General features: G+C 41.6%; 2 protein-coding genes and 1 non-coding gene across 3 annotated transcripts; all 3 read right to left on the reverse strand.

Moving 5' to 3' along the window:
• Nucleotides 1–763: 763 nt before the first annotated feature.
• Nucleotides 764–4377, reverse strand: LOC130746296 (ribosome-binding factor PSRP1, chloroplastic). The gene is made up of 4 exons (XM_057598871.1): nucleotides 3798–4377; nucleotides 3205–3462; nucleotides 1288–1396; nucleotides 764–1151 (listed from the first exon to the last, which is right to left on the reverse strand). The coding sequence occupies exons 1-4, from the start codon at nucleotides 4200–4202 to the stop codon at nucleotides 1021–1023; spliced, it is 903 nt and encodes a 300-aa protein (XP_057454854.1). The 5' UTR covers nucleotides 4203–4377; the 3' UTR covers nucleotides 764–1020.
• Nucleotides 4378–5232: 855 nt separating this feature from the next.
• Nucleotides 5233–5524, reverse strand: LOC130744798 (cytochrome c oxidase subunit 6b-2-like). Its single transcript, XM_057596954.1, has one exon. The coding sequence runs from the start codon at nucleotides 5494–5496 to the stop codon at nucleotides 5233–5235; it is 264 nt and encodes an 87-aa protein (XP_057452937.1). The 5' UTR covers nucleotides 5497–5524.
• Nucleotides 5525–11720: 6196 nt separating this feature from the next.
• LOC130734804 (small nucleolar RNA R71) lies at nucleotides 11721–11827 on the reverse strand. Its single transcript, XR_009018145.1, has one exon. It is a non-coding gene; the product is annotated as a small nucleolar RNA R71 (small nucleolar RNA).
• Nucleotides 11828–21850: the final 10023 nt, after the last annotated feature.

The following is a 21850-nucleotide window of genomic DNA, read 5'->3' on the forward strand; positions in this document are numbered from 1 at the left end:
TTCATAAATAAGTACATGTCATATAATAATTTTACAAATAAATAGGACATAAACATGTAAGTATGAATGATACAATATATATACTAATAAAATTATATATATTTGCAAACATTCGGTTTGGATTGGATTGGTTTGGTTCAGTTTTGATAATCGAATCTGAAATCCAATCCAATCCAATAAAAAATACCAGTTTTTTCGATTTTGGATCCGTTCGGTTTTCAGTTTTTTTAGATCGGTTTTTTCAGTTTTTGTTGGATTGGTTCGGTTATGAACACCCCTATCTAACGATATGTCCAGGACGGACAAGCGTGAGACTAGCCATGAATTCACCCACTCAGCTGCCTCATAACAAAGGAAATGTCTGGTTGAGTTGTTGTGAGATATAGCAATTTGCCTATCAATTTACTGCAGGAAGAAATATTTGAATAAGATTCCCCTGAACTCTGATGAAGTCTGAAGAAGAGATCAAGGGGTGCGAAGAGCAATTTAAAAGATAGTGAGGCCAAGACCCAAGATCTTTTAGTATATTAAAGCAGTTTTTACTTTGACATAGAGAAATTTCACTCTCCAACCTAAGAAAATAGGGGCCAGAATCCTTGATACCGTATGACTTGTGTGTGGACTTGATAAATCCAAACTTGGACAATGTGTTTCCAACAAGAATTACATTATCCACATACATAAGAAGCACAACGAATGAAGTATCATGAATCTTAGTTGATAACCAATGATCAAAGCAATAGATGAAGTAGAACAAAACCAATGATGAAACAAAGCAGATGGCATTGTTAGATAGAGGTGCATTCTTGACATTATGCGCAGCACAAAAAGTGGTGTATGAGTGTATCTTTTTCACTTTACAATCATCATACTTCAGAACTTGGTTAGCATTTGAAATGCCAGAGCCTCCACTGTAATTGCCAATGCATTTCAGATTCCAAAGAAACTACCATTAGTAACCGCTAAACATGTACAAGCTCTTATGTTCTTACAAAAAAAAAGAGTTTTCGACGAGTCCCTTCATTCTTTTAGAGAGGCTTCTCTAGCGGGTTCAACCATTAAAGGCTCCAATTTCTCTGCTTGTCCATTTCCTTTGGGTATAATGAGTCCATAACCTCCTTCTTTTCTTTTGTATACAATATTAATCTCCCCTGAAGCAGAGGTAGAATTACATTTAGTTCCCAAGATTGCCAAAGTTAAATTAATGATACTAGAGTGAAATACAAGAAAATGGTGAGAGAAAGAAACAAAGCCAAACAAAAGATAAGGTAAAAACTACTTGCTCACCAGTTTCTTCATTTCGGAAAGCATAAAAGGCATGATCAACATTTACAAGCTGCTCAATTGCTTCAGACACAGTTAATGGTGGCATGTCAAAGTACTTTGTCCGAACAACCTGAAAAAAACCCTCAAAATTTAAGCAGGTGCAATGCAAGGGGGAGAAAATAGCACCATCTCACGACAAGCAATGTTGCATCTATCATCCAAAGACAGCACAAGAGCCCTCCAATATGCAAGCAATATTTCAATAGTTCCTTGAAGAATTAGAACACTACCAACTTAGTGCTAAATCAAGTAAGACCATTCAATGAAAACTTGAATGTTAGGTTGTGTTCAACTCAATCTACATATTAATGGAGTGTTTGGCTAGTCTCTGTTCAATTTTCATTTAAAATGCTCAAACAAAGTCTTGCCTGAAATAGATTTTTTTCCAGTTTCAGTAAACTTTTGTGCACCAAAAAGAAAAAAAGTTGGATTGGGGCCAAATTTGGTTGTAAATGTTATCTGGCAGTCTCAATCCTCTCACCACACAAATGTTTGAAAGCCACCAAAGCATATTACGGCCCAAAGAAAGAGAGTACTGTGAAAACAACCATAAGGACATGTTCATGAACATGGCTAAGTTAGATTCTAAGCTTTCTACAGTACATGTGTGAACTTTGTCATGTTAACATGAGCCAATTTTGTTTTCAGGGGAAGAGGCAGCTTGTCCCACAGAAACTTTGCTCCCTAATTGCTTGCAAAAGGAGATAACATTTTGTGAAAGTGGAGAGGTGTAGGGTCATTTGGTTCATATGCACTAAATTACTTTGCTAATTGCTATAATTAATCGCATGTTTCGATCTATTTTAATTTACTCGGAATTAATTCTGGCACTTAAAAAAGATATTCAGAGATTGCATGTTTGGAAACTGATCAAATACCACATTTTTGGAGAATCAATTTTTAAATAAAAAATTTGGAAACTCATTGAGAAACCATGATGAAAGGCAAAATTATGGTGGAAAGAAGGTATTTCCCTTAGCTTTTGTCTAACTATAGCTGATTCTCGCTATGCAGAAACAAAACTAAACATGCTACAAATGCATGTTTGAATTCCTACTGAAAATTTTCCTAATCAATTCTGCTCACACAAAAGCTATTGAGAGTAGTTTCTCGGATAATCAATTCTCTTTCTATCGTGGAAATCTACCATGTGTTTAAACATGCACTATATGTGTCTAGTAACCAGAATCAATTATGACCCACCCAATGAATATACAAACATGCAAAGAAGCTTCTCCTCATATTTGATTCTAATTTTAGATAAACTTCCAAACATGTATTCAATGAATACAGTGCTCCTCTAAATTGTCACTTCAAAACCAGAAATTTCAATTTTGCAATTCTGTTTGTAGAACAATTTTCACTTGTATGTCTAGAATATAACAAGGTATTTATTAGAAGGAAGGAGGAACTATTGGATAAAGTCTGTAACTTGTTTTCTGGAATTAATGAACACAAGGTATAGACCAATACACAAGCATGGAGCTAATCAAGATGCAATACAATTTGAACTAATTTGAGAAATAAATAAACAAAACCCAATATAAACAGCATGACAAACATGAATGGGAAGCTAAATTAAAGGCAGAATGACGGCATAATTATGACAATAAACGGACATCGCATAAGCTTCGAGAAACTTATTTAAATATGCTCGAAATAGCTTATAGGAACATGAGTTTATTCATATGCGAATATTCGCAGCTTATGAAATAAACTCAGAACAACTCGTAGATAACTCAAACTATTTCATAAGCTCATACAAGCATAAACACTAATCATGCTGCAAGATAAACTCAAATAAGCTCTTACAAATGAATCTATAGACTGTGAAATAAAACAATATTTGATGATAAGTAGTAATGTAATGCTACTAACCTCGACCAAAGTTGCTTCTCCCTCCTCTTCCAGTGGGGATATATCATCATCCTCCTCCAAGGGCACTTCCACTTCTACCGGCTCCCTAACCTTCGCCCTATTGAACCCTTTCATGTGGCGACCGTGATCAGACACTTTTTCCTTGATCTTCCTCAGCTTTCTCTGAATGATGGACGACACCAAATCTATACTTGCATAGGTAGTTTCAGAATCCTCCTCAGCCCGCACGACGCCATGCCTCTTGGTAAACAAAGTCACCTAATGCAAAATCAGAAGAATCAATCAAACAATCAACGAATTGAATTTCTAGAAACTTTCAAATGGGAATAAGGTTTTGTTAAATAACCACACCCGCTCACGCAAGAGCCCTTTGGGCCCCTTTGAGCTTGAAGCGCGAATAAATGCACATGGTAAACATGGCTCACTTACCATGTGCGTCATTAAATTCCACTTTTTAAGTGGAAAGTGAGAGGAGCAAGGATCAAACTCTAGACCTTTCGGCCATAGAGACTCTGATACCATGTAAAATAACCACTTACCCCAAAAGCTTAAGCTGTTGGGTAAGAGGCAAATGAATGTTTCACTACACTTACCTCACATCTACTAGTTCTGGGTCCTCGCCCAAACTCTCCTCCACCTCGAGTAGAAAGCCTGACATCAATCTCTCTGACTATGTGGCTGTGCTTCTGAACGGCTTTCCCCACCTTGTCCTCCACGTGCTGCTTGACAGCGTCGGTGAGGTCGAGATTCTTGCCCTGGATGATGAGTTTGACGGAGGAGAGTGGACCGTCCCATGAATTGCGAACTGCACGGAAGGTGTTTGTGGAATTGTCAGCAGCAGAAACAGTAGAAGTTGCAGCATGCTTGAGTTTGAACCCCCAGAATGTTGAGGTTAGGGAGAAGGGAGGGAGAGAAAGTGCAGAGTGTGTAGAGGAAGTGTGAGATGAGGGTGATGGTGAGGGGAAGTGGAAGTTCAAGGGAGTAGTGGCGGCGGCCATTGAAATTGCGAAGGAAGTTGAAGAGAGTGAGTGAGGATTGTAGTAGAATATGGAGAAATGGGGAAAGGGGATGAAGATGAAAATGGGAGACAGAGAGTGATAGTGAGAGTGATTGCAATGAATGTAGAGTGTCTTTTTCTTGTTGCTGGATGAGGATGAATATTCACACGCGGGCCATTCTCTTAGCCCGTCTTATCCATTACAAATGAGTGAATTATCAAGGTTTTTTTCTCTGGCTAAATAATCAACTTGGTTCATGAAAGTTCAGCCGCTTTCAACTTCATCCCTAAACTTCTAAAATGTCTCTCGTTGTGCCTGAATATGGCAAAACCCCTCAACGGTAGTCTCTGGGTTAAAAAAAGTTAACAGACGTTATTGGAAATAGTGATGTTGATTTTTTCCCCATCCAGAAGTGCTGACGTGGACATTACTTATTTTCCCCCAAAAAATGAAACTCCCAAGATACGTGTCAGATGCTGATAGACTAAAATGGTGGTCAAATTGGTCCCTGCCCAACCTCCATCTTCATCCTCCCAAGGCCAACCATCAAAATCAGAAACCCAACACCATTGAAGCCCCACCAAGCACTACCACACCACCACCAAATCCCCCTCTCACCCAGCACCACCACCACCGAAACCCTCTTCCACCAAAACCAAACTCCCTCAACCTTCATCTTATTGAACATTGGTGTTTTGTTTGAGGTGGGCAACTTTTTTTTGGTCCACCGGTGCACCAGGCTTAAGCATCATTAGATTCACGAATCTTGGAATATTCTTTAATTGAACAGTTAGGATTCGATGATGATTAAAAGGGCAAAAATGGAAATTGATAACACTTCATCTTTCTTCTTGTTCCTACTCATTCATTCAGAACAATTGCATTAAACTTTAAAAGCAAAATGGCTTTATGAATTTGTGGAGTAATGAATATCCATAAACAACCTTATTGATCCACCAACCACCATGACTGGGTGAAGGCCGTCAAATATATTGGACAAAATAACAAAAACAAAATATTCAACACTTGCTTACAAGGAGATCCAAGTTACACATGATTTCAAAGAGGTCCCTGGAAAAGTCCCATTATCCCTCTGCTCATTCCAATTGTCAACCCATTCACCAGGGCAAAGAGAGCGGTAATATTTAGCAAATCTCTCACATTCACATAATTCTTCACACTTCACTGCCAAGAACCTATGAAACTCTATGTAGCGAGTGAAACAGTGTCTGGTTTGATTAGTTGTAGGAAAACGGAAATCAACAGGTGTTGTTTTTAGCTCAATCTCCGCCATGACTGTGAGACTCGATCAACAAATGAGAACTAAGAGTGGCTCGGGCGGGCACTTCACAAGCCTTTGCCCGCCCAGTACCACCAACAAAAGACAATGGACTGGGCAACTGTAGGGATAGAACTGGGCGACTAATCAGGGTAGCGAATAATCACAGACCTTGTTCATGGACCTGGGCCTAATTTTGTCTTTTTGTATTGGGATTTGGGCCTTACCCAAATCCAGGAATCTTCTAGATAAGGACTATACCCACTATAAAAAGGGGTCCCCCATTGTACTAGACACCTTTTTTATAATTAATGAGAATATTTACTTATTTTACATCATCTTTCCATTTATGCTTTGTGTTCTGTCTTAAGGTAAGCTTACGTAAGAAGAGGAAAGAAAAGCAAACCCTAGTAGAACACTAAAATAGTAAAGATGTAATAAAAGGGTATATTCTCATTAATTGTTCAAAAAATCTGCAGTACAAGGTGATGACCTTCCCTTTTATAGAGGGTGTGGTCATGATATGGACATTTCCTACATTTGGGCTTGACAACCGGGGCCCAAATCCCTATGCATATAAGACAAATTCAAAAGAATCTTCCAGCTGGCTTGCGGATCTGTCCAAAGGGGAAGGCGAGAATCTTCAGTGTTTCACCAGTTCCCGCCATGTCTTCCTTCGTCCGGCTGGCTGCTTGTTTTGGGCGGGCATAGGAATCTTTACACCCGCCCAGTCCACATGCCCCCAAGACATGAGGCTCAGGTAGGTTGAGTCGAAATGTCTTCAATATGCTATTTTTTCGCCTGCCTTCACCATTCACTAAGTGGTTTTTGGTGGAGTTATTTGTGACTGTTAGTTGTTCTTCGCTCCCCCTTTCACTTTTGTTATTATATCGCCATTCTTCGTAATCTTTGATACGCCGCCACCTTTATGTTTTATTGTTACACCGCCACTTTTATGTTTGTTGTTACACCGCCACTTTTTATAGAGACATGTCGCCATTGTCATAACCGTCAATCACATCTTTTCGACTGACACACGCAGTCCTTGTTTTCCGGGGTTCGTCATCATTTGTCATGAATGCAGTTTCCATTTGTGCGTCTCGAGGAGTTATGCCTTTTCACCTCACACTCTTCGCTACATATCCCACTCATTCTCTCTCCTTTTTTTCTCCTATAAAACCTCTTTTAACCTTTCACTTCTTTACCTTCTAAAACTCTTTTTTACTTTCTAAAACTTCTCTGAAATTCTCTCACTTTCTCTTCTTTAAACTCCGGCGAACCTTCGTTTACTCCAGCCGTCGTCATTGCGCAGTGTTCTCCTTTAGCAGACGTTCTCCTTACCCAATCGAACTCTTCCTCCGGTGAGTTCTTTACATCCTTTCTTCTCATTTTGTTTTCTTTCTCTTTCTTGACACTGTTCATCTTCCTCTTTTAACTTTCATGAAATTACCCAGCATGTCATTGAATAGTGTTAGCATTTCTTCCATAGAACTTTCATCACCTTCCACGGAGGGGGAAATTTCTGCCCCCTCTGTTATTGAAATTCAATCCTCGCCTTCCATTCACGAGGATTCCGGACCCGCCGGTTCTGTTGATTCTGTCCTTTCTTCTAATGGGGATTTATCTTCGCCCGAATGGCGTACAAACGTACATTTGGTTGAAGATAAATGTCTGTGGCGTTCCATCTAGGGTAGTATTGGGAGCATTAATTCGCTTCGGATATCTGTCCAAGGTTTTACGAAAGTAAATCCCGCCACTTCTCATAACGAAGATCTTCAACTAAACGTTCTTCCATGCGGCGAGGATGATTGTGTTCTTTTACGTAAAGAATCGTCAGATGAATCGCCCGACTTCTTCTTCGTTTATGGTTACTTTTTCACTGATTTGAACATTAAACTTCCTTTTTCGCCTTTTATATGTCATGTTCTATCCTTTCTGAATGTGGCGCCTTGTCAACTCCAGCCCAACGCCTGGGGTTTTATCCGTTGCTTCGAAATTCTATGTGACTATTTAAGCTTCACGCCCACCTACCCTTTGTTTTTTCTTTTCTATAAGTCTGTTACCAAAAAACCTACTTCCGTGAAGTGGGTCCCTCTTTTAGCCCGCAAGAAAATGAGCCGGTTTACCGCCCTTAAGAGTCATTACAAAGTGTGGCAGAAAAAATACTTTAAAGTTGTTGAGTCGCCTGAAATAAAGAATTTGTTCCGAGATTTCGACAATAATCCTCTCTTCCCCTTTTATTGGACGAAAAATCCTCACCGAAAAATCTATGTTTCATATGACGCCTTGGATGATTCTGAGCGAGGGGTCGCCGATTATCTTCGCTCATTGCCGGTAGTCTCTGGTCATGACTTGATCGAGGCGTCAAAAACTAGCACTTTAAATCAATTTTTTAGTAAGTTTATAATCCTCACACATAACTTGTTTTTTTATTCATGCCTCATTTATAACTGTGATACTTTCCTGTGTAGCCACTATGGGTAAAGGCAAGGTCGACGCCAGCCCGCTGAAGATGAAAAAGTATCTCGCCCAATCTGCTGAGGCGGCGAGAAAAAGAGCTACGGAAGCTGAGCAGAAGAAAAAACTTGAAGGTGATTCAGATTCTGACAACATCAGGGATCCTAAGCGCCAGAAAACTTCAGGCGCCACTGAAAGAATTGCTGGTGATAAACCCTTACACCAGTCGACTCTCAATCCCTCCGGTTTAGCCTCCAGAGGTAAACCGGCAGAGAGAAAGAAGGGAAATGATAATGTCCCGCCATCCCGGGAAGATCCAAATGCAACAATCAACCGCCCACCAACTCCATTTGGTCATGCTGGCTCTAGTTCAGCCGTCAGAGGCGAGGCTCTCCCTACTTTGCTAAGCTTGTCCGATCCTTACTTCAACGGTTTGGACTTTATGAATCGAACCTTTGACAACAAGCTCCACAAAGATATTTCCGGTCAAGGTCCCCCGAACATTGCTTCCATGGCCATCCACCATGCTCTTTCTGCCGCCAGTACCGTGGCGGGTATGGCTCACTATGTGAAGGATTTGCAGGCGGCCAAGAATCGTATTGAGAAGAAGGCAGCTGACTATAAGGCTGCATATGAGAGAGCAAAGGTTGACGCTGAAACCGCCAACAAGCACCTGAAGTCTTCCGAGGAGAAATGTGCTAAGTTAACTGAAGACTTGGCGACTTCTAACCCGCTCCTTCAAAAGACTAAATCTTTGAAGGAAGCCATTAATGTCAACACACTGCTGCTCAGGCTAAGTGCTGAAAGATGGAAGAAAAATATGAACGCCTGAATGCCTCCATTCTAGGGCGTGCATCCATTCAATTTGCTCAAGGCTTTCTCAAGGCTAAAGAGCAAATCAGTGTTGTTGAACTTGGCTTTGACCTTTCCCGTATCGGGTTTTTGAAGGAGATTAAGGATGGTCAGGTAGTCGGCGATGATGATGTTGATATTAACCTCATTCCTCAATTCGATTCTGAGAGTGAACCTGAGGAAGAAAATGGTGAAGATGATCGTGGCAAGGACAAGAATGGGATGACAGGGAGAAGGACCCAAAAGCTGTCGCAAGTCAGGACAACAACGCCAACAATGAGAACCTGGCTTGATTTTATTTGTTGTTTTATTTTGTTTTAAGTCAAACTTTGTTTTGGGCTTTGCCCTTTTGTTTGTTGTTGCTCAAGACATGTATGGGCTACGCCCTTTTCTTATCTTTAATGAAGTTCTCTTTAGTTTAACTGTTGTTACCTTGAAGTTGTTATTTACTGAATTGTTAGCGTTTAGGTTGATATACCTTAGTTGATTTTTCGACGAGGCTTGGTTTCTAATGGCCACTAGAATTGCCAAGGCTTTTGATACTTGATGGCGATACTTTCTTATTCCGAAAGGATTATTCGCGGTATTTTATACCCTGATACGACTTACGCCGCATAAATTCATAATATAAATAAAAAAATAGACAATCTCTTAAAATAATCTTTTCATTACTTTCCATACATGAGAACTATTGTCCCTTCATTCTTTTACATATGTCGCCTCACTAAAAACCTTTTCAAAGAAAGGGAAAAAGAGTGCGGCTTCATTCATTTTTGTTGTTCTACTTAACTAAAGTACTACTTCAAATGTGAGGCGTTCCATGTTCGTGGAATCTTTTGACCATTAAGTTGTTCCAGTTTATAAGCTCAAACTCCAACATCACTGATGACCCTATTTTAGTAGTGGTTTTAGGGTCATTTCTTTGGTTGTTTTGAGTCTTTTTGTTGAGTCTCATGTAGTGTTTCATGCATTCTCATGCATTTTTATTCTTTTCTTTAGTTTTTATTTCGTTTTGGTAATTTAGTAGTTTTTTAGGTAGTTTTCTTGCATTTTAAGTAAAGTTTAGGACTTGCATGGTTTTGTTGTGTTTTATGAGGGACTTCTTGTGCTAATGAGCTCTTGGAGCTTCTAGAATCTTCCTTGTCTTGCTGGTTAGGTTTGGAGTGCAGAAACTGAAGGAAAAGGAAGGCCAAGAAGCATGGAATTGATGAAGAACATAAAGAGAATTGAAAAGAGGAGTTTCAGAAGCCAAAAAGTCATTTTCAGGCGAGCTAGAGCGCCTAGGCGCTGGGAGTGGGCGCCTAGGCGCTGGAAGTGGGCGCCTAGGCGCCAATAGGGTCAGAGAGCATGTTTTTCAACATGCAATTGGCGCTCAGGTGCTCTGAATTGGCGCCTGAGCGACCAGTTTCGTTAGTTTCAGCCTATAAATAAGGCTTAGGCCAATTTCTTTGATACATTTTGTCATTTCACTCATTTTTGGTCAAGTTTGAGAGCTGAGGAGAACTTTGGGGCCAAGGGAGGCTTCCAACTTGTACTTTTCCTCAGGTTTTATTTACATTTTCTTCATGAATTCACTAGCCATGAGTGGCTAGTTCTCTTTTTGCTTTGGGTTAAGAGATTCTATGAAACTTTAGTTTATAAATCCTATCTCTATGCATGAGTCTTGATTCAATCTTGTATTTCAATTCCTTATTGCATGTTTAGCTTTGGTGCACCTTTGCTATAGGCTAGATTATAATAGAATGGAAATTTGTTATGATTTAGGGACATGAATTGGAATAGATCCTTCTATACTTGCTTCTAGGAATAGAGTAGTGAGGGTAGGGTTTTGTTGGCCTGAATAATTGAGCTATCATACCTCTTATGAATGTTTAAGTACACAAGGAATTGGGCTTATCTTTCAGTTTGAGAGAATTACTTTTGTGAGGAATCAACTAGTAAGTACATAGGCTATAACAACAAGATATAAATCAAGATATCACATGCATAGGATAGGTGGACTAAAATGGATTAGATGATCAAACACCCAAGGCAATTTCCCATCATTTGTTATTTACATCGTTATCAACATTGCTCTCTTGCAAAACTTTTGTCACAATCACCCAAAACCAATTTCTGAATTTTACTGTTTTAAGAACTTGCAAACTCTAGGCTTAAATCAATAATTCTCACTCACAATCCCTGTGGTTCGATAATTTAAAACCCGGAGGTATTCGTGCACTTGCGAATTGACCAACAAGTTTTTGGCGCCGTTGCCGGGGATTGTTTGTGGTTTTCGGTTTAAGTTAAAGAGTTTGTTTGTTTGTTTTACTAAGCATTGCATTGAATAGGTGTTACTAACCTTTTCTCTGTTTTTGTGATTTCAGTTTATGCACAGTAGGCTTGGCACGGATCCATTGCTGTTTGATCCGGAGCCTGAACGTACTCTTCGCCGTCGTCGAGCCCAACAAAGGCTTGAAGCCATGGCTGCTCAAATGACGGAAGAGGAGATGCAAGCCCACATTGAAGAAAGAGTGAATGAGGCTCTTGCTCAAAGACTTCAAGAGCAAGAATTGGAGAATGCCAATCGTTCTCTCAGAGACCTCACCTCGGCTGCCATGAGCTACGATTATACGGGCAGCATAGTTTCCCCCGATGGCACGGGAAACTTTGAGCTGAGGCCGGCATTCATCAACTTGGTGAGCCAAAATCAGTATGGTGGAGGTGCTCTTGAAGATCCTCATGCACACATGGAGCGGTTTATCCGCAATTGCAACACCTACAGAGTTCAGAATGTTTCAGCGGACACAATCCGCTTGAGTTTGTTCCCTTTTTCATTGAGGGATACTGCTGAAGAGTGGTTGAATTCACAGCCCCAAGGTAGCATTACATCTTGGGAAGACTTGGCTGAGAAGTTCACCACAAGGTTTGTTCCAAGAGCCCTCTTGAGAAAACTCAAGAATGACATCATGACTTTTACTCAATCCACCGATGAGAATCTCTATGAAGCTTGGGAGAGGTTCAAGAAGCTCTTGAGGAGGTGTCCTCAACATAACCTTACTCAAGCTGAGCAAGTAGCAAAGTTCTATGATGGTCTCCAATATTCTTCGAGGTTTGGTTTGGATGCGGCTTCAAGTGGAGAGTTCGATGCCTTACTTCCACAAGTGGGGTATGAGTTGATTGAAAAGATGGCTATAAGAGCCATGAACTCTAGTAATGATCGCCAAGCCCGAAGAGGAGTCCTTGAGGTTGAAGCTTATGATCAACTTATGGCCTCCAACAAGCAACTCTCCAAGCAAATGAATGAGATTCAAAATCAAATGAAGACTACCAAGATTGGTGGTCGAGTTGCCAAGGTGGAGTGCGTGACTTGTGGAGGGCCACATGACAGCGAAGAATGCACAGAGACTAGACCGGAGGAGGAACTGAAGGTTATGGGTCAAGCTCGGAACGACCCATTTTCAAATACTTACAATCCAGGATGGAGGAATCACCCTAATTTTTCTTGGAGGCAAGGTAATAATGGGCAAGGAAATGGCTTTCAAAGACAATTTCCTAGCCAAGGATTTCAAGGCCAAAGCTCAAGACAACCTCAAGAGCGAGGAGAAGGTGAAAGTAGTGGTTCCAAGAAGAGCTTAGAAGAGTTGGTGGAAACTTTCATCAACCGGACGGAGAATAATTACAAGAATCAAGAGGCAGCTATCAAGAATCTTGAGAATCAATTTGGCCAGCTGGCTAAGCAAATAGCCGAGAGACCTCAAGGTAAGTTTCCCTCCGACACTATCCCCAATCCTAAGCAAGAGAATGCCTCTGTTGTAGCCACTAGAAGTGGGAGAGTGATGAATGAATTGAAGAAAAAAACAGAGGGAGAAAAGAGAGAGGAGATAGTGGGAGGAGAAGTAGTTGTACCTATTAAGGTGAGAGGGGAAGTTGAGCTTACTCCTGAAACTAGCAAGGTTCCGTTCCCTAAAGCATTGGCTAAGAAGAGCTTAGATAAAAAGTTTTCAAAGTTTGTTGATGTTTTCAAAAAGCTCCACATTAGTATTCCTTTTGCCGATGCTTTGGAACAAATGCCTATATATGCTAAGTTTATGAAGGATATTCTGCATAAGAGAAGAAGGTTGAAGGGATTAGAAAGGGGTTGTAGATTTGTGAGGAATGGGTAGTTAGGATTTTGTGGATTAGTTTAGTTTAGCTTTTGCTTACAAGGTGTTTGATAGAATGCCTCAATGGGTTCTCTTAGTCGATTTTTGGCAAGTGCTTGTGGTAGTTTTTCTCTCTTTGCCAAAATCACTAAGAAACTTGTTGGGTGCTCTTAGGTTGTTCTATTTTTGTTTTTGTACAAAGTTTCTTCTTTCTTTTCTTTTTATTTTTGAACTAACATTTCTAACGTTTGTGGCTTGTGTTTGGGCTAACAACTTTGCAGATGCCTGTGAAAAGAGCAAGAACCAACACAAGAGCTGCAGCTTCTTCCTCCACCTCCCAGAGTTTTGATCGCTCCCGCTTCCTATCAGCGGTTAAGGAGGAGTTCTACCGAGCTCACCTAGCACACAAGGAGTGTGTGAAGGAGCGGGGAGTTTTGTATCGGGAGGGAAGAAGAGACCTCTTGGGCATGCAAGAAGCCATGGAAATTAGGAGGTGGAAGAATTGGGTCAACCCCATTCCGTTTGCTTGTGAAGTCATGGTTAGGGAGTTCTACGCGAACACCTACTGTGACAATCAAGAGGACAGGTCCAGGCCACCGGTGAATTCATCTTGGTTCAGGGGAGATGTGATTGACTACAATCCAGCAGTCATTCGCAGGCATCTTGGTCTCCTCACGGAGGACCAAGAGAAGGAGCTTTTCCCCGAGAAGGACACTTATCATGAGCTCTTAAAGGAGAAGTCACCGGAGATCTTGGAAGACATGAAGGCAGTGATTGTTAGGCCTGGGCGGGACTGGGAAGCAGTTGATGATGAGATTATTTTTGTGAGGAGGAAGGATATGACACCGCTGGCTAGAGTTTGGGCTGAATTTTTGCAGGATTCCCTCATTCCTAGCTCTAACAAATCTGAAGTTAGAGAGGTTACATTGGTTGCTATCTATTGCATCGTGAGAGGCCATCCTATGGACGTGGCCACCATCATTGCTGGTCGGATTTATTCCCTCTACAACAGGAGTAAAGACAAGCATCGGCCCATCTTTCCTCACTTGATTTGCTCTTTGATTCATGCGGTGAGGGACAGAGCTAGGAGGCCAGTCCATGTTATTGAGAAGAGGTTGCCTGTGGCACCTCTGCTCAGTAAGGAGAGGATCGCTCAACTTTATAAAGAATGGACAGCAAGGATGCCTCAAGAGGATGAAGAGGAAGAGGATCCTGAGGAGCCAGCGGGGGAAGATGAGGAAGAAGAGGAAGAAGAAGAGGAGGAAGAAGAAAATGTTGAGGTGGTGAATGAGGTGGTTACTCCACCACGTGCTGACCCTTCTCCTGCTTGGATGGAGGCCGCTTTCGGGCGGATGTTTTTGAGGCAAGATCGCCTACACAGGGATCTTGACCTTCATTGGAGGGGAGGTAGCACATCAGACCCCAGGTACAATGGGCCCTTGGATTTTAATACCTTGGAGCAGGGGATGATAGACTTGAGCTTGATGCATGATGCCGGAGTTCATCCGGATTATGGCGATGGAAGGGGTGACCATGACCCCATGGAGTGATTGTGCTGAGGTAACTCTACTCTTAGTTTAGGTCATGCATTTTTAGCATATTTTCAATTTATAGATTTTGTTTTCTTTTGATCATGCATTGTTTTAGTTGGTTTTATTTTTGGGTCTTTACTTCCCTATACTCACATGCTTTTAGCTATGGTTTTGCTTCCCTACTAGTGCTGTTTTTGAAAATGCTTTGGTGAATACTTGTTGTTGTTTCGGGGATGAGTGATTGCATGTTGGGGAAGAGAGGAGGAGACTTCGGTCTTCCGAGTGTGTCTTGAGAAAGGAGTCGAGGTGAGTCCATTAAGGGTCTATCTTTGACCCTTCACCATAAAAATTCTCTGGAGGATCCTGACTCACTTGCAATTCTTGGTTCTGCGTTGATTTCACTCATAGCATGCTTAGTGATTCTTGCTTTATTCTTGAGACTTGTATGATTTCTTGAGATTCTGAATTTGTTGTTTGAACATTGTCCTTAGTTGTCCCATTTGAGCTTAATTGGAGAATCTTTTTGTAGCCAAAAGTTTGGGATGGTTGTTTGGTTGGAATATTGGGGGAGTGATGGTCCTTGTTGTGTTGTGTGGAGCTAGAAAAAATGAGAAATAGCCTCTTGCCCCAAAAGGAAAAAAACAGTGAAAAAGAAGAAAGAAAAAGAACTCCTAACCAAAAGTTGGAGTTGGAAAAAAAGAAAAAAAGGGTTTGAAAAGTTGGGTGCAAGAGACTTGTGCAAAGAAAAGTGTTGTAAGCTCCGGGGTTATTAGAAGAGGACCACACTCAATGTGCTTGAAAGCCTAGTTTTCCTTTAGGGACCAACCACCATCATGTTTTACCTAGCCAATGTTTCAACCCTTATGGAAGTCTCTTTGAATATTTGCATGTTTGATCTTTGTTGCTATTGAGTGAATGACATTCAGGACCTATGAACTTGCTTGTGTGCTCAGTGCACTAAATGAACATCTCATCCTAGGTTTTTTTTTAGTTCTAAATGCTTCTCATGAATGGACTCTACACTCTTCTCTCTTCAAAAGAGACATGAAGTAGGTTGTTGGGTCTTTCTCTTGAAACTAGCTGTGATTACTTTGTCCCCCTGTTTTTGTGAAGTATTCCTTGTTGTGAGCACTTGTGTGGGAGCATTTCTTGCGCTTGAGGGCAAGCGAGTGTTTTTTTACGCTCGAGGGCGAGCTGTCGTTGAGTATAGTGGTGTGATGACCCTATTTTAGTAGTGTTTTTAGGGTCATTTCTTTGGTTGTTTTGAGTCTTTTTGTTGAGTCTCATATAGTGTTTCATGCATTCTCATGCATTTTTATTCTTTTCTTTAGTTTTTATTTCGTTTTGGTAATTTAGTAGTTTTTTAGGTAGTTTTCTTGCATTTTAAGTAAAGTTTAGGACTTGCATGGTTTTGTTGTGTTTTATGAGGGACTTCTTGTGCTAATGAGCTCTTGGAGCTTCTAGAATCTTCCTTGTCTTGTTGGTTAGGTTTGGAGTGCAGAAACTGAAGGAAAAGGAAGGCCAAGAAGCATGGAATTGATGAAGAACATAAAGAGAATTGAAAAGAGGAGTTTCAGAAGCCAAAAAGTCATTTTCAGGCGAGCTAGAGCGCCTAGGCGCTGGGAGTGGGCGCCTAGGCGCCAATAGGGTCAGAGAGCATGTTTTTCAACATGCAATTGGCGCTCAGGCGCTCTGAATTGGCGCCTGAGCGACCAGTTTCGTTAGTTTCAGCCTATAAATAAGGCTTAGGCCAATTTCTTTGATACATTTTGTCATTTCACTCATTTTTGGTCAAGTTTGAGAGCTAAGGAGAACTTTGGGGCCAAGGGAGGCTTCCAACTTGTACTTTTCCTCAGGTTTTATTTACATTTTCTTCATGAATTCACTAGCCATGAGTGGCTAGTTCTCTTTTTGCTTTGGGTTAAGAGATTCTATGAAACTTTAGTTTATAAATCCTATCTCTATGCATGAGTCTTGATTCAATCTTGTATTTCAATTCCTTATTGCATGTTTAGCTTTGGTGCACCTTTGCTATAGGCTAGATTATAATAGAATGGAAATTTGTTATGATTTAGGGACATGAATTGGAATAGATCCTTCTATACTTGCTTCTAGGAATAGAGTGAGGGTAGGGTTTTGTTGGCCTGAATAATTGAGCTATCATACCTCTTATGAATGTTTAAGTACACAAGGAATTGGGCTTATCTTTCAGTTTGAGAGAATTACTTTTGTGAGGAATCAACTAGTAAGTACATAGGCTATAACAACAAGATATAAATCAAGATATCACATGCATAGGATAGGTGGACTAAAATGGATTAGATGATCAAACACCCAAGGCAATTTCCCATCATTTGTTATTTACATCGTTATCAACATTGCTCTCTTGCAAAACTTTTGTCACAATCACCCAAAACCAATTTCTGAATTTTACTGTTTTAAGAACTTGCAAACTCTAGGCTTAAATCAATAATTCTCACTCACAATCCCTGTGGTTCGATAATTTAAAACCCGGAGGTATTCGTGCACTTGCGAATTGACCAACAATCACCAATTATCCTGTAAGGCCCGCCCCAGTTGGGCGAAAGTTTGTTATGCTTGTCAGGTATAGTCTTCCTTCGAAGCACTAAGTCTCCTACCTTCATAGTTCTTGGGACCACTTTTGTTGCAAACTTCCTTGCCACCTTCACCTTTCCCGCCTCATTCCTTAAGTGTGCCTCCCGTTGTTCCTCAGATAGCATGATTAGATTTGCTATCAGATTTTTCCCATTGTCGTCCTCATTAAATCAGGTTACTCGCCAACTTTGGTTTTCAACTTCCACAGGGAGCATGGCATCATATCCATAAGTTAGACGATATGAGGTTTCCTTCGTGCTTGTCTGTTCAGTCGTGTTATATGCCCATAGGACGCCTGGGAGCTCCTCCGCCCAAAGACCTTTTGCCTCATCCAATTTTTTCTTTAAGCCCTTCAAAATAACCTTGTTGGCAGATTCTGCCTTTCCATTAGTCTAGGGATGTTCCACTGATGCAAATCGCATTTCAATTCCCATCTCCGCACAAAATTCTCTGGTGACATTGCTTGTGAATTGGGTCCCATTGTCCATTACCAAGGCCATGGGGACCCCAAACCTTCACACAATTCGTCGCCATAGAAAGTTCCTGACTTTGGCGGCTGTAATAGTCGCCACTGCTTCCGCTTCAATCCATTTAGTGAAATAATCAACCGCCCCAATGATATACTTCATTTGTGCCTTTGCTACTGGGAATGGTCCTAGAATGTCAGTCCCCCACATAGCAAATGGTCAAGGTGTCATCATGGTTGTTAACTCTTCAGGCGGGGCTTTATGTAAGTCCGAAAAAACTTGACACTTTTCACACTTCTTGACGTATTCCAGACAGTCCTTCTTCATCGTCGGCCAATAAAATCCTGCCCTCAATACCTTTACTGCCAATGATCGCCCACCTATGTGACTACAGCATACTCCTTCGTGGACTTCCGCCAAGATTCCCAGGGCATCTCTTGTGTCAACACATTTGAGCATAGGAGACATAATTCCCCGCCGATATAGTTCACCGTCTACCAACGTATAAACACTAGCCTCCCTACGCTTTTCTTTTGTGTTTAGATCATTATCCTTCGGAGGATTTTTTAGGAAAGTCTTGATTGACTCCATCCACGAAGGCTCGCCTTCAATCACTGACTTTACTGATTTTAACTTAAGTTCCACCAAGTCAATACTGGGGCGAGGAAGGGTTTCCTGAATGACTGTTTGATAATTGCTTAATCGCCCCGTACTGGCCAATTTTGCTAGTACGTCAGCCCTTTCATTTTGACTTCTTGGAACATGTTCTATTCTGATCTTTTTTATCTCCATCATTAGTCTATGTACCACTTCCAGGTATTTAGAAAGTTGTGGATCCTTCACTTGATACTCGCCTTTTACCTGTTTAACAACCAACTGTGAGTCGCCTTTGATGAACAATTTCTGAACGCCTAATTCAATGGCGAGCCTTAATCCAGCGATTAGTGCCTCATATTCTGATTGGTTGTTGCTCGCCTTAAACTCGAATTTCAAAGATTGTTCGATGACCATCTTATCCGGCCTTTCAATAGTTATTCCTGCCCTACTTCCCGTGTCGTTGGAGGATCCATCAACAGACAGGACCCACTCTCCCAGAGTTTTCTCGCCTTCCGTGGGTGTTAATTCCGCCACAAAGTCAATCAAGCTTTGGATTGTAACTTGTCCCCTTGGCTCATACTGTATATCATATTCAGACAACTCGACTGACCAGCTGACCAATCGCCCAGATAGATCGGGTTTCTGGAGTACCTATCTTAAGGGAACATCAGTTTTAACTCTGATTGAGAAACTTTGGAAGTATGGCCTAAGCCGTCTCGCTGTTTTTAGAATTGCCAAGGCCGCCTTCTCGATTTTTTGGTATCGCAATTCAGCACCTTGCAGAGTATGACTCACAAAATATATAACCTTCTGCTTTTTCCCTTCTTCTTGAAGCAACACCGTACTGACCGCCCTATCCGTGACTGCCAAGTAGAGCGTCAAAGGGACGCCTGGCGTGGGTTTGGATAGTACCGGTAACGTTGCTAATGATTCTTTCAATTTGGTAAAAGCTTGTTCACATGCCTCGGTCCATTGAAACTTCGAGTTCTTTTTCAAACAAGTGAAGAACGGAGCCGCTTTGTCGCCCGCCATTGGCAAGAAACGTGCTAAGGCAGCCATGCGTCCTGTTAACCGTTGTACTTCCTTGACATTTGTTGGGCTTTTCATTTCCAAGATCGCCTTGCCTTTATCTGAGTTCACTTCAATCCCCCTTGATGTTATCATGAATCCCAAAAACTTTCCCCCTTGAATCCCAAATGAACATTTCTCGGGATTTAACTTCATTCGATATTTTCTTAGTTGAGAAAATGCTTCCTTAAGATCGTCGCCGTGGTCACTGGACTTGGCGGACTTAACAATCATATTATCCACATATACTTCCATATTCCTTCCAACTTGCTTTGAAATTTTTTTATCTATGAGGCGTTGGTATGTAGCTCCTGCATTTTTCAAACCAAAAGGCATAGTTTTGTAACAATAATTCGCCTGATTAGTCATAAATGTTGTACTTTCCTCATCCGAGGGGTGCATCATTATTTGATTATACCCAGAGTATGCATCCATGAGACTTAAAAGCTCATTTCCAGAAGCCTCATCCACCAATTTATCAACATTAGGAAGAGGATATGAATCTTTGGGACACACCTTGTTCAGACTTGTGTAATCCGTGCACATTCTCCACTTCCCATTGGCTTTCTTGACCATCACTACATTGGCGAGCCAAGTTGGGTACTGCACCTCTCGGATGAATTGGGCCTTGATTAACTTCTCAGTTTCTACTTGCACCGCCTTGTTCTTTTCATCACTCATCCTTCGCCTTGGTTGGATGACTGGAGTCGCCCCTAGCCGTATGGCCAGTTTATGAGTGATCACGTTGGGGTCAATCCCTGGTACATCATTAATTGTCCATGCAAAGAGATCCAAATTGTCGCCCAAAAGGGTGATCAACCTTTCCTCCTGTTCTTTTGTTAAACTGCTGCCAATCTTCAAAACCTTATCCTTGATTTGCATCGATTTAGTTTCTTCCAAAGGTTGTGGGCGGAAATCATCAGCATCATCTCTTGGGTCTAAACTAAATCCTTCTTGTGGAAAAAATTATGTGATACGGTGGCTTTCCTTGGCAGCCTTTCGCCCATAGAGCGCCACACTTCTTAGGTAACATGCTATCGCTGCATTCTGATCCACGCGAAGGACCCCGACCTTCCCATTGCAGGCTGGGTATTTGACAGTTAAATGAGCGGTTGAAACTACAGCGCATAACTTGTTAAGGGTGTCCCGCCCCAAAAGTACGTTGTAGTTGGCTCTACACGCCAATACTAGATACTTCACCTGAAATTTCTTGACAAACTCTTCTTCACCAAAAGTCGTTGGTACTTCTACGTATCCCCGCACATTGACACGATCCCCTGTAAATCCCACCAGGATTCCTGTGTATGGTTTCAAGTCTGACTCATTTAACCCCAGGCGATCAAAGGCATCTCCATAAATGATGTCCACCGAAGATCCCTGATCTAAAAAAACTTTTTTCGTCATGTAATTATTAACCCTGATTGTTACTACAATCGGGTCGTTGTCATGAGGAATTACATGTGCAAAATCCTGAGGGGTGGACATAATTGGAGAGTGATTCAACCAACATTCGCCCTCGTATGCCTCGTGCACAGAATGGACTGCCGCCACATAACGCTTTCTAGCCTTGCTAGAAATCGTGCCCCCTCCAAATCCCCTGCAATGGATGAGCATTCCCCAACAGGGTCGCCCAACTCCTCAATTATCTCCTTTCCTTTTCCTTTGTCCCCCTGAGTTACCTTAGTGGCCTCCGATGTTGTTGCCTCTTTGACAAAATTTGCCAGATGGCCAGCCTTAATCAACCGATCAATCTCCCGCCGCAAGTTCCAATAATTATCTGTGGTGTGTCCCAACGTTTTGTGGTACTCACACCATCTGTTTGTATCCACATTAGTTGGTGGTCGTCGAGGCGGCGACGGATATTGCACACCATTTGTCTGTCCAACTGCTTTCAAGATGGTGCTTAGGGGAGCATTCAATTTAGTAAGTGGAACTGGAGTTGGCGAGGCACCCTGTTGACCAGCCGAGACTGTAGTGGTACCTTAGGGATTTCTGTGCCATGTATTCTAGAATCCGGATTTGGAATTTTGATATGGACCTGGCCTTGGTATACGTGGGGTTTGAGCTATCCTTGTTTCCTTTCCAGCCTTGGGTTTTTCCTGCGAAACTCCGTCGGGCTGGGCGTGTTTTCGCCCCTCCTCCCTTTCTTGCTTTTTCTAATCGTCTTTCTCAATTAAGATGAATTCCTGAACGCGAGCGCAAAGATCCTTCATGTCCCTCGCTGGTCGTCTTGTTAAATCTCGATTCAAATCCCCCGCCCTAAGGCCATTTTTGAAAGACGCCAGGCACACATCCGGGTTGTCCTCCTCCAGTTGAACAGCCATCTTACTGAAGTGCGCCATGTAGTTCTTGAGCTTCTCTCCTGGCTGTTGATGTATGCTGATGAGGTCAAACATGGTTGCCTTTGTAGTTTTGTTGGCGGAGAATTGAGTTAAGAATTTAGTAGACAAGTCTGTAAAATTGTCAATGGAGAAGGGCGGCTGTCGGATGAACCATTGCATCGCCATTCCCTTTAATGCTGAAGGTAACAATCTACACTTCACCTCGTCTGTCGCCCCACCAATTACCATTTTTGTGTTAAAGTACCTCAAATGTTCCACGGGATCAGAATCACCCGAAAAGGCGTCTAATGCCATTGTTTGCAAATGCTTTGGTA

The sequence above is a fragment of the Lotus japonicus genome, chromosome 1 (assembly GCF_012489685.1).
Source record: "Lotus japonicus ecotype B-129 chromosome 1, LjGifu_v1.2".
Taxonomy (NCBI): Eukaryota; Viridiplantae; Streptophyta; class Magnoliopsida; order Fabales; family Fabaceae; genus Lotus; species Lotus japonicus.

Excerpts from the sequence above, each read along its gene's own strand:
- LOC130746296 (XM_057598871.1), bottom strand. The coding sequence starts at position 4,202 with ATGGCCGCCGCCACTACTCCCTTGAACTTCCACTTCCCCTCACCATCA. Across the intron at positions 1,397-3,204 it reads GAGAAGCAACTTTGGTCGAG|GTTGTTCGGACAAAGTACTT; the intron begins GTTAGTAGCATT and ends GGTTTTTTTCAG. Across the intron at positions 1,152-1,287 it reads TTTCCGAAATGAAGAAACTG|GGGAGATTAATATTGTATAC; the intron begins GTGAGCAAGTAG and ends CCTCTGCTTCAG.
- LOC130744798 (XM_057596954.1), bottom strand. The coding sequence starts at position 5,496 with ATGGCGGAGATTGAGCTAAAAACAACACCTGTTGATTTCCGTTTTCCT.